The 17161-nt window shown below is 43.3% G+C and overlaps 1 protein-coding gene across 14 annotated transcripts in view; it reads right to left on the bottom strand.

Annotated features, from left to right (window-relative positions):
• Window positions 1-3217: 3217 nt before the first annotated feature.
• The window catches only part of Ptprt (protein tyrosine phosphatase receptor type T), a 1077234-nt gene continuing 1063290 nt past the window's right edge, over window positions 3218-17161 (bottom strand). For all 14 annotated transcript variants that reach the window (XM_057780248.1, XM_057780255.1, XM_057780252.1 and 11 more), the window contains 4 exons: window positions 15954-16079; window positions 14684-14847; window positions 11672-11807; window positions 3218-10796 (listed from right to left, as the gene is read on the bottom strand). In XM_057780248.1, the coding sequence (XP_057636231.1) occupies window positions 10743-10796; window positions 11672-11807; window positions 14684-14847; window positions 15954-16079 (480 nt within the window). In that variant the 3' untranslated portion in view covers window positions 3218-10742. The remainder of the gene's footprint in view (window positions 10797-11671; window positions 11808-14683; window positions 14848-15953; window positions 16080-17161) is intronic.

The raw sequence follows: 17161 nt of genomic DNA, 5'->3' as shown, positions 1-17161 counted from the left end.
GGCTCTACCTTGGTCAAGGTGTATAGTAGATCTTTTGGAATGGCCACTTATTTTTTCTTATTATCTTATCTATTCTACCTTCATTTTATTACATTTTGTTTTCTCCACTTTCTGCAAAATTGGCTTTTCTGAATATGAATGGAATATAAAATTTAGAAAATATAAAAATTTATAAATGAGAATTATTCTTTTTTGTTCCCTGTGATGAAAGATGATTCTGGAAGTTTTTAATGGATTATATACTTAATTTATTGTCTCTATGCATCTCTACTTCTCTTGATATGATTACAGCTATCTGGATATGTGTATGGTTAGAATTTGGAATACTCTCCATGAGCTCATATTTTCAGTGCCTGGTCCTCAGCTTGTGGAGCTATTTTGAAGACTAGGGAACCTTTAGAACAGTGGTTCTCAACTTTCCTAATGTTGTGACCCTTTACTACAGTTCTTCATGTTGTTATGACCCCCTTACCATAAAATTATTTCATTGCTACTTCATAACTGTAATTTTGCTACTATTATGAATTACAATGTAAATATCTCATATGCAGGATATCTGATATGTGACCCCAAAGGGATTGTGACCCATATGTTGAGAAGCACTGATTTAGAAGTTTCAGCCAAAGGACACATGAAGAAAGATGTACCACTTCTGTCTGTCTGTCCTCAAGGCTAAAGCAGACAGGGGAGGCTATTCTTCAGGATTAACACTGGCCCCAGAGCTGGGATGACATCCTTAGTAGGCATTGTGGTAACTTTTGGCGTCAATGCACCCAAGCTAGCTTAGCCTCTAGTCCAAGAGCACTGCAAAGACTTCATGGAAGACAAAAAGGTGTTTGTGTAAGCATGTGTGCATCAAAAGATGGACACATCTTGCTGTCAAGGAAGAAGAGAAAACATCCCTGAATATACAATTTGATGCCAAGTACATAGAAAATTACACAAGTACATTTTGCCGAGAAGGATCTGGAATGATTTAACAGTAACAAATGCTTTTAAATGATAACTTTGTCTTATGCCCTAATTTATGGTTATTTCATTCTGGCAAGCGAGTATGTGTGATTTTTACAAAAACACTTTTCAAAGGTATTAGCTCTTTGGAAAGAAAGCTATTATGTCCTAAAGTACCTTTGCCATTATATATTATGTATAATTTTTCATCTTTTTAATTTTCTTTTCTCAGTGTCATCTGTTACATTTTTGACCCCAAAAGAATAATTATAGCAGGCAGAATAAGTGAGATTAACATGACCAAGGACAGAGTGGCAAGGATAACTAGCTGGCAGGACACCAGGTTTCCCAGTCAGGGCCAAGCTGGGAAGCCTGGGGTTTTGGGCTCTGGAGCTTTGGAGGGACTACATTTTCGGGACTACATTTAGGCCTCTCAGGCAGAGAAGCCCTGCCTCGTTGCCAGTGTTGAAGGGAAACCAAATGAATCATGGGATCTAGACCCATGGCTTGTGTTTTCAGGTCACACTTGCATCTGGATACAGCCAAAGAAATTGGGACTCAGTAAACTCCAAAGAGGGGGATTTTGTTTCTTCTGTTCTGCTAGCAAATGTATAGAATATGTACCAAACTCACAGGTTAGCAGCTTCACCTTTGAGTTGGCTTGTCCCCTTTCCTCCTGGGCTCCTCTCCAAACCCCTCTAATAGCAAAGTGTGTCCTCCCCAGGAAGGAGAACACTAATAGGTTGTCCAGTGCCAAGTGGTGAACCTTGAAAACATATATACAAGCCACATTATATGGACTCAAGAGGTTATATGTTGAAATATACATGTCTATATACATAAATGTGTCTATATAATACACACACATATACATTAATGCAATAACAACTGATGAAAAAAGAGGTCATGGAACTGAAGGAGTGAGGAGGGGAATATGGGAGGATTTAGAGGGAGGAAAATGAATGGGGAAATGTTGCAATTAAAATACAATCTCAAAAAAACCCTACGCAGTGACTGTTTAGCTTGTTCTGCAATCGTTAGAGGACACCCATTAAACACCAGCAAATCGGCATGTTTGTGTATCTTCTAAGTGAAATGAGTGATGCAGGTGACTTTGAGATTGGAGATTAACAGGTGAACCAGACACCATTGGTAGGATAGCTAAACTAAATTTTTTTTTTTTTTTTTTTTTTTTTTTTTTTAAAATTGACGAGAGGCCTTTACGAAGAGGAAGAATCATTGCTACTGGTCCTAAGTATTTCAAATAGTTCAATTTGCTCACAGGATGCTATACACATGTTTTTTTCAAGCAAAGGCTAGTCAAACATTGTCTATCGTGCACCTAGCCCAGGCTAGGTCACAGGAAGCAGATAAGAGGTACATAGAATACGGCCATACCAGCCAATGTGCCTGGCCTTGAGCAGAGCCCTAGGACGGTGAATGTATAAGAGAATTCTGCCGATTGGAATCCCAGATGAATGCTATAAAAGGCTTGCATCTCTGAATTTTGTTGCTGGTCATTATGTAGCTGTAGCTAACTGACGGTTTGCTACATGAGTAGTTGGCTAACAGGCAGACTCTAAAGTTTTGATGTAGGACCTCAATGTGTGCATGACTGAGAAGATGGCTCAGTGGGTAAAAGCATTTGCCAGGGAAGTGGGAGAACCTCAATTTGGATGCCCAGAGCTCACACAATCCCGGATGCAGTGAGAGACACATATAATCTCAGTGCACTGATGCAGAGGGGAAGGTGGAGACAAGAGAATCCCTGGAAGCTCTTGGGCCGCTATCCTGGCACTTGCAGTGGTGAACAACAGAAGACCACTTCTCAGACAAGGTAAAAGGTGAGGGTTGACCCCCAAGGTTGTTTTCTGATCTTTACATGTTGTGCCCTGGCATGTGAGCACGCGTGTACACACACATGTGCACACACACGCACACACAGAGAGACAGAGTGATACTTTAAAAATATTTGCTTAACAAATGTCCCATTGATTCTCAAGCCAGTATTCTGAACCACAGTCAAGGACATACTTAAAATACAACCCTTCTACTAGTTCAGTATACACTTATGGAAAAGTCCCTTGATATTGCTGTGCCTCAACTTTCTCATTTGCATGCCTCGTGCTATGGTTGTAGGGTTAAAGAGGCAAATTAAAATAAATCTAGCTGATAGTAGTATCTTTAATTCTTGCATTTCAATTTGTCTCTTCTCATCTCCCCCTCACTCCCAGGAAGACACAAGTGTGAATATCTTAGGAAAACATGAATTTCAGGGTCACAGCTTTATTGTATAGATTTTTTTAACACAGCCATATTACAAACATTGTCAGGGAACATTTACAAGAATAAATAAGATGGACTTGCAGGTGTAAAAAGATTACACGTCACTTTAATGTACAGTCAAAAAATATATCTGATATTCATTGACCTGACATTATTTACCTTCTGTTTTTTGAAGCTAGAACTGGAAAGAAAAAGGAAAAAACAAGAAAACAAAACAAGAAAATCGACAGCACAGTGCTGGCTTTATTTTTTGAAGTTCATTTATTTTGTTTTCTCTTCTCATACGTGCTTTATCTATCAAACACCCAAACTGTACAAGTGCAGGCCACTGGGATTTGTGGAGGCTTCAAACAGTGTGGAGACTTTGGTCTCATGTGGTATCATGTGCCACATGGGTATGAAAATGTCAGCCTCTCTAGTATAGACTGGGGACCTCATGATAGCCCCTGGAGAGCTGTACTAGTAGCCACCAGCCAAGGCAACCATAAAAGCTATGACTGGACCTTTGATTGGCTAAGTAGGATATAGAGTGGAGAGAGAAGGTAGAATGTGATTTTGAGCCTGATTGCAAATATGAGTTAACCTGGGCTATCCCGAGATCCAGTTGGTGATAAAATGTATACATTGGGAATGATTATAATCAGGTGTCAACAGAATCACTGTGCTTTTGAAATCTTTTCCTACAGGCCTTGAGTAGGGACTGAAGGCTGAATCAATCTTTGGAGTTAGCAGGAAGCAAAGTCTTGTTACGACTCCTGCCTGGACCTTTATTGGTTCTGGCTGTCACTGAGAGCCTTTATGGCCAGTGAGTCTGACTGATGGCTGTCCTTCTCGGTAAGCATCTGGTGTATGGCCAAGGAGCTGCTCCCTGTGATTGGCGGTAACCATACACAGCTAGGGCTGTCTTTTGATTGGAAAGCTTCCACCTCACAAACCAAGCACGACCTGCTTAGCTTACAGTTTGCAGGGACGGGTTCAAACACGACTCTCACTCTGCGAGGATTTGCCCAGCAAAGGTGAAACTGACTTTGAAGTCTATCACAGCAATGCTGCTTCTGCACTTCACACCAGCAGATGGAGAAGTCCAGCTTCCGCTGGGAAGCGTGAAATGGTTAGCTTAGCCTCTCCGGCAGTCGTCAAGTTCTTTCTTACGGGCCCTGTTTCTTTACGCATCTTAGCACCCCTCATAGGAGTCACCAGGGTAGCAAACTCTGCTTGACTCTATCCAAGCATCTGCAGTCTTATGAAGATTATGGTACTGTTATCCTGCCTGTCCCTTCAAAAGGGTGACATTTTTCTAGACTAACATGAGTAGGCACGCAAAGACCTTAGAAATTATTCTCACTGAAGAACCATGACCCACATTAGGCACCCTCCATGGCCCAGATCTCATACCATTACTTTGTTAATATTCTAGGGCCCCTAGGCTTTATTCTCTGAACTTTCCAACAGAGTCTTCATTTTATCATCTAGAGTGGTTCTCAGAACCAGAAGGAAGTCTCATTGTTAACCACCTTTCAAAGTCTTTTCTAGCAGATTGTCTTCCATCCCAGGCCTTGACCATCTCTTGTACCAGCTGCGGCGGACCACCACTAAGCTCTTAGGTGGATCCATGCTAGGTAAAGGGGTATCAGGTTTGGGAGGCTATCAATGTGGATGCTGACTGCACCTGTGGGACACCTAATATTCATGGATGGAATTCAGGGGTGAATGTGGTCTTTTGATAGCTTTTCCACCCCTTGTGGACATTGCCAGGAGGTATGCAAAAGGTGGTCTTGGTCTCCATAATACAGTTTATAGCCACTGTCATACAAGAGTCTACCCATGATTACCAAGAAACTCAAAGAGCCTATTCTCATACAGAAAAACAACAGAGATATTTGTTGTGTGTTCTGAGGATCAGCTCCACGACCCGGAAATATGTGTCAGAGAAAACTTGAGTTAGATCTATTCCTTTTCCCCCACTGTCCACCAAATAACTCTGTCTCTGTCTCTTTGTCTTCTCTCTGTCCCTCTCTCTCTCTGATTCAGAAAGGATAGGATTTTAAAGGTGACACCATGTTAGGTAAAGGGAAGGCTCTGAGTTTTGTAGTTTTTGATATTTTGATATGTATCTAGGGACCATCTCACATAGGGAACCCACACAAACGGGGCTGAATCTCAGTTGATCTATGGTTGAATTTACTTTTCCCATTTTTCTGCTATATGTGGCTGTATGTTAGAGCTGGCAAGAGGCTAAGGAGGGCTTCACATTGATTGGTCAATGGGAAAGGCAAGTCAGGGCTTTCAAATGACACTGTCACCTCTCCATTTTATCTTTTGTCTCTTAGCCTGGGTTGGTGACTCATTCTTAGGGAACTCAGCTCAGCATAATCTACTGACTTTATGGCATTGGATCGGCATATTGTTCATGCTTAGCCTTGGATCTAGACATATCTTCTGGGACTTGTTTTAGTTCGGTGCTGATGGTTAGCAGGGGTGGTCAGTTACAGACTAACAAAGGATGACTTTCTTTATTCTATCCCCCACATCATTTATCACTCAGCTCCACATCCCATAAACATCCTTGCTTCTGAGAAGACACTGAGTTTCAATTTGCCTTCCTGTTTTCCTGCCCTAGCCTTTCAGATGAACTACTTCTAACCTGGCCAGGGATTTTTGCATGCTTTCATTTTTCCAAGTATTGTTCAGCCTGGTAATTTAATGTTCAAAAATGGTGAAGTTGGAGTTCAAACCAAAGAGCAAGCTCTTATCCTCCTTACCATGGTGTACCATGCCGTAGTGATTTGTACTTCCTAGTGGTACCTGTCTGGAGTGCTGGATGCTATAGGAACCCAAGGGTTGTATAGAGCTAAGTGACAGGTGTTTAAGATTCCATATGTTTGTATGACATGTGTCCTAAGATTTGCCCACATTAGAAGCCATAGGACTCTACTAAGAAAATAGGCACTTCCCAATAGTCAAGGATCTTCTGAGTAAGGTTATATCTTGTTTCTCCTTTGTCTGTTGGGTTTTGTGGGCTCAACCTTCACCATGCCTAGTAGGTAAGTCCTCATTATTCTAGTCTTTCTGTAGGTATTTTGCAGAACCCTCTGTAAGAAGAAGAGACCTAAGTTGAATCTCAGGAGCAGTGCAGTCAGAATATGCACACAGCAATGAGTGTGTTTAGGGGAGTATAAGTTGATGTGAACTTGAGTATAGAATTGACCTCGGGAGGAAGGAACAAGACTAGTTCCTATGCCTTGGACAGAGATATCATTCCCCAAGGTCCATCAGGGAGATGTATGAGATAAAGGGCAGATTTAAAAACATATATATATATATATACATATATATACATACATACATAATATATATCTGTATATATATGCAGTCATATTTAAACTATGGAGAATAAATTAGCAAATGTTATTCAAATATGTTATGAATGTAAAACATGAGGCTCTAAAGGAATTTGAAGCTGACCATTGTCTTCACTGGGCTTTATCATCATTAGTTTCACTTTTGTTTCTGTTGTTAAGAGTAATCGTGGAAAAATCCCAGATACCATTGTGGAAGAATATTGTCTCTGTGCTCAGAAAACCAGGTAAAATTTGCTTATATGGGCAACTGAGTTCTCCCTCTAGATTTGTTTCCTCGCCAGTAAAGTAGTGATGGCCATAGTCACAGACACTTCAGAAGTGTTGGAAGAGTGAACTCATGGTTTAGAATCTACAGTAGAGTCTGCTGGTTCCACAGAGTAGGTGACATTGATTGCTCAGCCCCACAGTGAGGGTAAACACCTGAGGCAAGTGGCCTCTTCCATTCCTATAAAAAGGGCTGTGCTATGGCTGTCTAGTGGCTGACAGGCCTGTACCTCCTCCATGATAATCCTATCAGCACGATAATATGATGTTGAGATGCAGCTGCGGTCCAACCTGAAGCCATGTAGGCCATAAACACACCCAAGTGAGGACAGTTGATGGTATCTCATTTATATCTTACGCCTTCTCCATTTAGATTCCAATAGAGACCAATAGGAAGATCTTGCTAAGCGAGGATTCTCTTTGGCGCCCTTTCTTTGCTCATGTAAAGGTGAGCTCATTCTATAATAGAAGTGAGACGAGATTCTTGGAAGGTGGATTTCCCTGGGAGGTTTCCTGGGAGAAAACCTTATAAATTCCTTAGTACCATCTTCATTTTGTCTAAGCCCTTCTGCATGTTTCCCACATGAATGTGAAGAATGTCATTTCTGTCCATGTGCCTCATTTTCTTTTTGTGCACACTGGCCTAAGACCACTTTCTCTGAGGGTGATTGGGTTATGAGAAAATAAGGGGATGGGATAACCCTTGGAGAGTTCCCTCAGCATGGCCTGAATTTTCACACATTTCTTTCTCCCTGAAGTTACTCTTCAAATTCCCATCATTTGAAATGATAGAGACCACTGTCATCTTTACCCTTCAGCTCTTTCACCCCTTTCTCAGCAGAATGAATTCTAGGATTTCTATGAAGTAATCTTTCTTCTGCCTGCTTCCTGCTGGAACTGTCCAGGATCTGAGAAAATAGCATGCAACATGCTAATTGGTTATGCTACGGACTCCTGCAGGCTATAGGGAAGTCCGTTTGGAATAGGAGACAAGAGCTACAGGAAACCAGAAGGACCAGTAGGGGCTGGGGCCTGCGGATAGACTCAAATCTACCTGGGAAGAGGCCCATCAAAGGAGAAGAATGAATCATGGGACCCCTTTGCTTGCCTTTGCTTTGAGATGTTTTCTTTTGAACCTCTAAAGTGACAGCCTTCCTTGATCAAGTCTGGTGTTCTTGGACTTCTAGAGAGCTCCTGGGCTCAGGCCAATGGAAGTTGACTTCCTGGTTTCCTTTCATATCTTGTCCTTGTAGATTTAGAAGTCAGGGTTGTTGACCCTGTTACACGGTAAGGCAGAGACCTGGTGTTTTACACAAGAGCTGAGTTTCATGATCCACTCCATATTTGTTCCAGCAACAAAATAATGAATGAACACACACACACACACACACACACACACACACACACACACACACACACTTACGCACAGGTAACATTGAAAGCACGCGCAGAGGAGGATGTTTTCACAGTGTCTGATGAAAGGAAAAGATGCTGTACTACTGGTCCAGAGGACCTTCTCCCAAACCAAGATGCTGTACTACTGGTCCAGATAAAAGATGCTGTACTACTGGTCCAGAGGACTTTTTCCCAAACCAAGATGCTGTACTACTGGTCCAGATAAAAGATGCTGTACTACTGGTCCAGAGGACCTTCTCCAAAACCAAGCTGAGTGTATCACTGTTGAGCTCTGCCAGCTTCTTGTTGCCTGCAGGGCAATGACCATGCTCTTTACATTTCCTCCCTGGCTCTGGCTACCTTCCTGCTATTATCCCGGTCCTGCTTTATTCTAGCTGGGCTGACCTCCCACCATCTGTCCCTCCTGATACTTTCTTACTTCTCTTTACCATTGTGCACATTAACCCCTTTGGCTTGAATTTTCTTTTTTTCTGTTCTATCTGTTGAGACCCAGCTGGGATGGGTGTTGCTAGGCAGAGTGAGTTACTCTCATGTCTAGGCTCATTGAACGCTTGTATGTTCCACTATTACAATGTGGCTCAACTTTCCTAGTATATAGTGAGCCTGAAGGGCAAGATGCGTACCTTATTGGATTCTGTGTCCCTCATACTTTGTGGATAAATCAGTCTGCAAGATAGACCTTTCTAGACCCCTGGCTATTAAGGCTGTCAAATATTGTGGCTCAGCCCAGGCTAGAGAGATTCCCAGGCTGGCTCCCTTGTATCCTGAGGGAACATGAGAATTGTTTTTAGCAATGAAGAAATTAGATAAGATTAGCTTTCTCTGGGAACTGGAATGAGTTAATAAAAATATTTCTGAAAGTTTGGGCTACCGAGAAGAACTAGTAGCAGAAAGAAAGAATTAAATTTTCTGCTCATGGACTTCTCTCTCTGCTCAGAAGTTTGTAGCCTTATTTTTCTTCCATTAAATAACTGCGTGGCTGAGAAAGCATGAAAAAAATGGCCGGGAGGTTTCATTGCCATCACCTGTCTTTTTGAATCCCGAATTCCATCACTGAAGAAGGTGCTCGGGTTTCTTCAATTACAAAATGGAGGTGATGCAAACCCTTTTCAGGTGTGCGATGAGACGTCATATGGGAGGGGATAAGTATGGCACTTGGCTTGCAGGAAAGCTTCACAAATGTTTCCCTTTTCTGAATTTACTCATGCTTTGGGCAAGACTAAGAATCCCAGGAGCTAAACCTGCTTAATGTATTAGAAACCAGCCTGGGGGCCACAGTAGCCATTTTCAAAACAGCAGCTGGATTTCTTTAGGAAAGTGTTCAGGTTTGGAGAGACAAATTATAAAGCTGTTTCCGTATTTCCCCCCCAAACCAGGGACCAATCCCAGGAATGCCACCTCACTCATTCAATGGCTGTGTCATCAGTGGAACTTTTCAAGGGAATGGCCAGGAATCAGGATAAGCCCAAGAAATGTGTCTTATAGCCACACTCAAACTGCCATCCTTCCTTTTTCTTTTCTTCCTTTTTTTTCTGACATAAGGGAACACAGGATTTATATTTTCATACGGTTTCTTTTCACATGTACTTGGGAGAACAATCAAAGCATTTCTTGTTTGTCTTTCATACAGAAAGTACCACCTAGGGAGCACAGGGTTATACCATACAGGCCAGTCAGAACCTGCCCAGTAGAGTGGCCCTTTCTACAAAGATAAAAAGGTACTGCAACATTTCCTATGAATCCTCCTCCCCGACAGACTATGGAAAAGCAAAGGAAACCCTTGCCCAAGTATGATGTGGAAATAGCTGGTTGGCCAGGAGAATACAGAAGGTCAGGTCTTGGCTGGAGATGGTAGTCATGAGTCAAACCCAGCACAGGTTAGGTGTGAGATGAAAGAGGACCCTTGATATGGTCTAGGGGTTATCCAGAAGTCACACTGATACAGACTGGCAAGTGCCTCATGCCAGAGACCCTTGTAGGAGATTGTAGAACCCAATAACCCAGTGATCCCCCAAACTACTGTCTTTTGCAAGATAGAATGGAGAAGAACATCCACCCCCAGTCCTCCTAAGGACAGCAAGGGAAGGGCTGGCCAGCTCCCCATACCCCAGCACCAGCACAGTCAGCTCGTCATGAGATTGACAAACTCAGAAAGAACAAAAGCAAGAGGTCTGGGGATTGGAAGTCCAGGGCCTTGCTTGAGTGTAAACTTCTGTGGGCCCCATGTCATCAGGTGTAGAAGGGAAGCTTGGGCCCCATCACAGCAGCATCTCTCACAGCTACAGAAGACCCGCCAGAAGCTGCAGAGCCCACAGCAGAGCACGAGACCACCAGTCTTCTTCTCGGAGTTGGGCAGGTGTGCCACCTCCGAACTCCTGAGACCAGTCATTGTCAGTCACAGAAAAAGAGGGTCAGCTGCAACAAACAGCCTCTGGACTCTGGCAGGTTTCCCATCCAACTGGGCTAAAAGGAGCTTAAATATTCCAGCGCCACCTCATATACAAATTTATACTGTTCCTGAGAGGAGGAGAAGAGAGATGGAGACAAGAGAGAGATAGAAAATAAAAGAATGCATTAGATTAGAGAGGTAGATTTTGGAGAAAACTGTCTGCACACACACTAAACATCAAATAGAGATAATCCATATTCCATATCTGGACAACCTTCAGCATCCCGAGTGATGCCTGCTTCTACTCACACTTCCCAGATTGTCCAACTGAGCTCATGCCCTTTCAATTACTACATTGCACACCAAGGCAGAACATGCAAGGGTATTATATATTGAAAATGAAGATTCTGACTGAGCCAGTTTGGGATGGGGCTCAAGATTCTGCCTTCTTCACAAACTCCCAGGTGATGCTGCATCTACCAGTCTCTGGACCACATTCCATGTAGGATCTCACCACACTTTGAGCAGCTATAAAGACACAGTCAAATTCCTTGATGGGTTGTCTCCATCATTGTACCAGATCTTAACATCTGGACTCTGCCTTCCCACTAGCTTTACTGTCCTTTCTCCAAAGCATCCCAGTTTAATGCTTAATATTGTAAAGTATTAGTGTTAAGTGAGTTAGAACAGGCTTGGGCTGAATTGAAAACCTAATTCACAGGTTACTATTCTAGAATCCTTCCTTGAAGTCCGAATTAGTGACATTTTAAGGAGCAGGCAAAAAGCAAAACCAAGTAAGTGGACTGGGATTACTCTTTAGATTGCCCTGCAGGAAAGAGAAATCAGTGGGGTTGGAAAGACACAGGAAAAGTGGCAGTATCATCCAGGAGAATAGACTACAGCTATTCAAATAAGACCCAGTTGTTGGGGGTGTGTCCTGTTTTTCCCAGGTCCAGGGAACAGAAAGACTTTGGTTGTTGGACCACGGTTGTTGGCAGCTCACCAGTGTCTCCACCATGTTGGCCTTGTTGTTGCGCAGTGTTTTCACGATGTGGAACACGTCGATGATGTTCTGCTGTTGGATCATCTCGCACACACTGCAGATGGCACAGAATGTTCCGCTGCGGCCGCCTCCATTTCTAAACACAGAGTGAATGGGTGAGCAAATCCCCAGGACCCCCTACTCAGATACATGTTGATCCTAAAGCTGAATCGTGGGAGCAAGGAGTAGTTGTCCTAGCACACGTGTGAGCAGACAACCATAGAAACTTGAGTTGAGTCATGGGTTTTGGGTTAAATCTCACTGGGGCTCTGAATCCTCTTTGACCTTGGGAAAGGCACTTCTTGGTTTGTGTCCTGAGTTCCCCATTTATTTATTAGAGATGTCAGACTATGTGACCCTTGAGTGTTTAGTTAGAATGATGTCTGTTTGGCTCTGTGAGCATTTTATAATCATTCCAGGGACACTATTCTACATTCTCAGGGCAGGATGGTATTGTGTAACCATTTGGGCATTTGGTACCTACATCCATGCCCAAAAGTATGCTCTACCAGACATCTACTGAAAACAATGGAAGTCACTAGGAAGTTTTATTACTATTTCTCTCTATCTTCTAATAAAGACAACAGTAATTTTTGAGTCTTGGGATAGCTAGCCCTGACTTTGGGCTGTGGTCCTGGAACACTGGCTTGGTATATCTGAAATACCAGACTAATTCCACGGTTCTCCTTATAAATCTTGTTTAAACAGGGTCCTACTGGTCTTGGGAATAGGGATTGAGCATTCTTGGAATGGACATCCTCAGTTGTTCCTTCTTTCTGAAGTTCCATAAATTACCCTTGTGGAAACAAGCCTCTTCAGGAACCTACCTGATTCTGAACTCCTGGGCGAGCTGCCAAAGGCAGCTAATGATTTCATGTAATGGTCTGTGTCTAAGGAACATCTGGGCAGAAACGAAGGCACTTAGTCAATCTCCCAGATGTTTCACCTACAGGAAACCTAACAACCAGATGTTTCAAATACTCAAAATCATCATCCCTTAACTTGTGGGTGCCTGTATTTCAGTGACTGTCATGATGCCTGGGGACCCCAAGGGTGCCCAGTTCTCTATTGGTAGGATGACACATTGTGCTGGTCACCTAGAGCAGGTGAAACATGGGTGAAAACAAGCAAAAAATAAAATAAAATAAAATAAACCCAACCAACCAAAGAAACCACTCCTGCCCCCATAGACTAGGAAATAAAATCACTGGAGTATAGGAAGCCTTCCCAGCAAGGAGGGTTTAGTATCTTTTGAAATAGAACATAGGACCAAGAGGATGAAGTTTAAAAGATGCGTCATCTTAGGGCTTCATGGGAGTACTGAGGAATGGACATTGTCCTGTGCTAATGAGGGGGCATCTAATCTGTTGGAAGGAACTGGAGGGAGCCAGGGTTGGAAAACAGCCTCTAGTTTCTGTGATATATAGTTAGAGACAGCTTGGTATGTCTGACATCGTCCGTCACCCTGAGAAGATACACCACACAGTATCTTCCTGGAGTCCATGCAGAACTGTATCCTTATACAGAAGTTTCTACAGGTGGGAGCTTTTCAGCTCTGAGTGCACACATGTGTATTTAACCCGCTCTAAGCTCTGACCTTCCTGACACATATGAACCACCTATCTGGAAGAAAGTGAACAATTAGCGACTTTGGAAAAGACAACTCAATTCTGAGGCCAATAAAAGATAATTAATGCCTCCACTCACACCAGAAATAATTATTCTGACAAGAAGATAAAAGTGTGGTTCAGATGATCTACAATACAGGAATTTTTAAAAGAGGAAGGACTTTTAGTCATTTCTCTCCAAAATGATGCTCTAACAAGTTGGCGGTTGTAGATAGCCTGCATACATCTCTTATGGCTGTAGATTGTGTATGGTCTGAACTCTTCATAGAACCCTGCCTCATGGTAGACTCTGTGACATCTTAAGGAATTGTCCTCACGTATTTTCTGCTATGGCATTTGTAAATCTCTCTGTTGGCAGATACATTATTCTCTTCTAAACGCTTCATGCTTGAGAACTACAGGCTCTAAACATGATCTACTTCAACATACCCAAATGGACAGATGGGAAAACAAGGGTAACATAATTAAGTACTTTTTTTTTTTTTGATGATGTAGTTGGCCAGCCACAATCCTCTAAGGGTCTTGATCTCTGCTTAGCAGAATGTCATGGGGCCCATTGTACTGAGCTGTACCCATCCCAAAATAGGAAGCAAAGATCATCCCAGTGGCTAGTCTTAAGCTCACTGTACCTCTTGGGGGATATAGATTCCAGGGCTTTGAAAAATCTATCTGCTGGAGTAGTGTCTTCAGGCTCTCTGTGTCCCTGTTCCTACTAAGCACAAGGTAAGAGATATCCCAGGAGGCTGACACCGTGAGCAAGTCCAAGTCGGCCTCATGAGGTCCTCATCCTGCATGTTCTTCATTCTCCCTCTTCTTAGGTGCAGTGTGGGACAGCAGACAGTACACCAGCTCGCTTAATTGAGTTCCTCTTGCTCCTTTCCCTTACCCTTCTATGCTTTTAGTTTGCTTACTGCAAAATGATAGTATTTGCCTCATGGATGGGATGAGGTGATTCATTTTAAATACTTGACTTAAATTAAGCTAATATAGTAAAGGGAGCTCTGGTCAGTGGGACCCATTTTATCCCAAGCTTTCTTGTACCTAGTAGAATGGTGCACACACCTCCTTTTAGACAGTGGAACTCACTTCTGTTTTGGGAGCACTGGGAAGTGGTCTGCCTATCGTATTCCACTTTAGCAATATGTCATACAACCATAGTTTAGAAAAACTGGCACCTCAGTTTATTAAAGGACTCTAATTCCTTTGAATTAATAAATAAATCAATAAATTATATTATAAAGGATGTTGATATGATGCCTAGGCCTGGCATATGCAACCAGAAACAATTTCCAATAATCTGTCACCCATCGCTACACTGCTCTGGAGACATCTCTGTGGTACTCACAGGCAGTGGACCACAGTGCGTCCCTCTCTCCCATCGTACTGCTCCTGCCACTTCTCCAGCCGTCGGACCACTTTGAGTAGAGAGCGCTTGGAAGGGGGTGTGTCCCGGTATGCAGGCCAGCCAATATACTGGAGGTGCTGGACGATACGGTAACCATCCTGTGGCTGAGAATAAGCATTGTTTAGGGCTCTTCTGCTGGGGATGTCTGGGGATACAAGCCTTTCAGATTCCCTGGGGGCTGTAATAGAGTAGAAATCAGGCAGAGTGGGGGCCTTAGCTGTCCATTATGGGCACGAGTGTCTTTATACCAAATGTCATCCCCTTGTGCATGCTGCTTGAATTCTCTACACCTTGAAAAGTCCTGCCAATCTTCAAACTCAATTCAGATGTTCCTTTCTTTAGGAACACTTTTCTTGTTCTGTCAAGTAGAATTCCTTCTCTTTGAAGGTCATTAGTTGGAGCATATTTGATTTCTCTTTGGTAGTAAACTGTGGGCAGAGACCAATTGGAGTCCTGGCCTTCAGCAGCTCTTCCCTGCTAGAGCCTTCTAATTGAAGTTACTAAAAGCTGTGCCTTGCCTAGAGGATCAGAGGATGGGATTTTCACCTGTTGGCCATTGACTGCTGGGTATTTAAGCCTCCATGGTGCTATTAAAGAAGGGATTTGTACCAGTGATTGGAGGTCCTTGTGTGTGTCTGTCTCTGTGTGTGTTTCCTCAACCTCCAGCCCCTTGCCCGAAGCTCACCAACTGAATTCTAGCGCATAGAGCGCAGATGGGGGTACAGAGCATGGCATACCGTCTCTCTGAGCTCTCAGTAAAGAGCAAGAGTAGTTAGCCATTGTTTCACGGATTTTTAATGTGCCCCTCCAACCCAGGATTCAACCAATAAGTATCCCTTCATAAGCAACTAACTGTGGTCCATGTCAATGTTAGCAGGAGCTGGTCTGAAGCTCCTAAGATCCAAACGAAGGGTACCAGTGCAGTGTGCCAGAGTGCGGAAGAGCTAATGTCTGGGAAGTTTTGTCTACATGGCTGCTAGAGTGTCAGGAAATAGGCAGCTGGCAGGCTGGATGCTGCTCTGAACATCTATCTGTGCTACAGCCATTGCTGGGTCTGGAGTCGGAATCAGCAGAGACATCACTTCCCTAAGGAAGAGCTTATCAGGAGGGAGGAACAGACTCTTGGCTGGCTCAGTGGGAGCCTCTCCCAGCAGCCTCCATCTGTTCTGCAAAGAAGGGGAAGCGGGAGCCATGGCGGCTCTGCACTCACCCGAGCCATGTTACAGATACGGAAGATCCTGTGGATGATGTCCTCATCAATGTCTGCGGAGACAAACTCCACCTGAATGGGACCGTAACACCCGGAGGTCTTCTCAGGCCAGTATTGCATACAGAGCTGCAGAAAACCAAAGCAAACCAAACAAAAAACAAAACAAACAAACAAAAAAAACCCAGAGGTCACAGGAGGCCAAGGTCAAAGAAGGGGGCACATAAGTGTTCTTTGTCACTGAGCCTTTATTGTGAGCAGGACACATGACCAGAAAGGTCCAGTCTTAAGAAGCAAACTGTATGTAACTTCCCTGTTGCAGTATAGGTCCAATTTCTTTGGTTCTAAAATGCTGAAGCTTTGAACGAAGTGGGGGGGGGGCTTAAAAACATTTTTTTTGTGCTGATCTCAATTATTTCTTACTTTGCTGGACCTCAGTCTTTTCAATTGTGAAAGGGAAAGAACAGTATCTGGACCTCAGTTTTTTCTAATCTGTGAGTGGGGAGAATAGCATTTACCTGTAAAGTTGTGCTGACAGGGTTTTAGTAGCTCCAAGTGAAGGGCAGGCACAATCTGGCTTTTTTTTTTTTATGCCATTTCCAATTCCAGAAAAGTCTACAGTGACTGTTCACAGTCATACTCAGACTGCTTGTTTAAAAAAGTACAGATTTGGGCATTGGACAGTCTTAGCTCCAAATCCAGGCTCTAATGCTTATGGGTTTTGCTACTCAGATCTCTGCTCTCAGGTGCTATTTGAGGATAAGTGTTTCTCCTTCAGACCATAAGAAAGGGCATTTACTTGGTACCAAGAGAGCTTGCTGTCTTCCCAGAACTCTTAGAATTGGGAATTACACACATAGCTGGGAGCCAGAGCTATGGTCCCCCCTCACTCTAAGAGAGCGGCTCTCAGCTAGAGGCCATTTGTTCCTGTCCCCCAATGTCCGGAGTTAGTTTTGATCATCACAGCTATGAGAACAGGCTAGGATGCAGCTAGACATACCATAATATTCAGAATACTTCTTGAGAATACTGTCAGTCCAGTGCAGTACTGCAGAGGCCGAGGAACCTGGGCGTGAGACCCTAGGTGGTCTTTTGTTTAAGTGTGTCATCAAAGAGGATGGGTATTCTTCTGTGACTATTGATTTATTGGGTGACTTTAGTGTGGGTGTCTGTGGAGAGGCAACGCGTGCTCCTTCAAATTTCTGGTCTCT

This window comes from Chionomys nivalis, chromosome 9 (assembly GCF_950005125.1).
Source record: "Chionomys nivalis chromosome 9, mChiNiv1.1, whole genome shotgun sequence".
Classification (NCBI taxonomy): domain Eukaryota; kingdom Metazoa; phylum Chordata; class Mammalia; order Rodentia; family Cricetidae; genus Chionomys; species Chionomys nivalis.
Note: the sequence above shows the minus strand (reverse complement) of the source record. Positions and strands in the feature narration are given on the sequence as shown.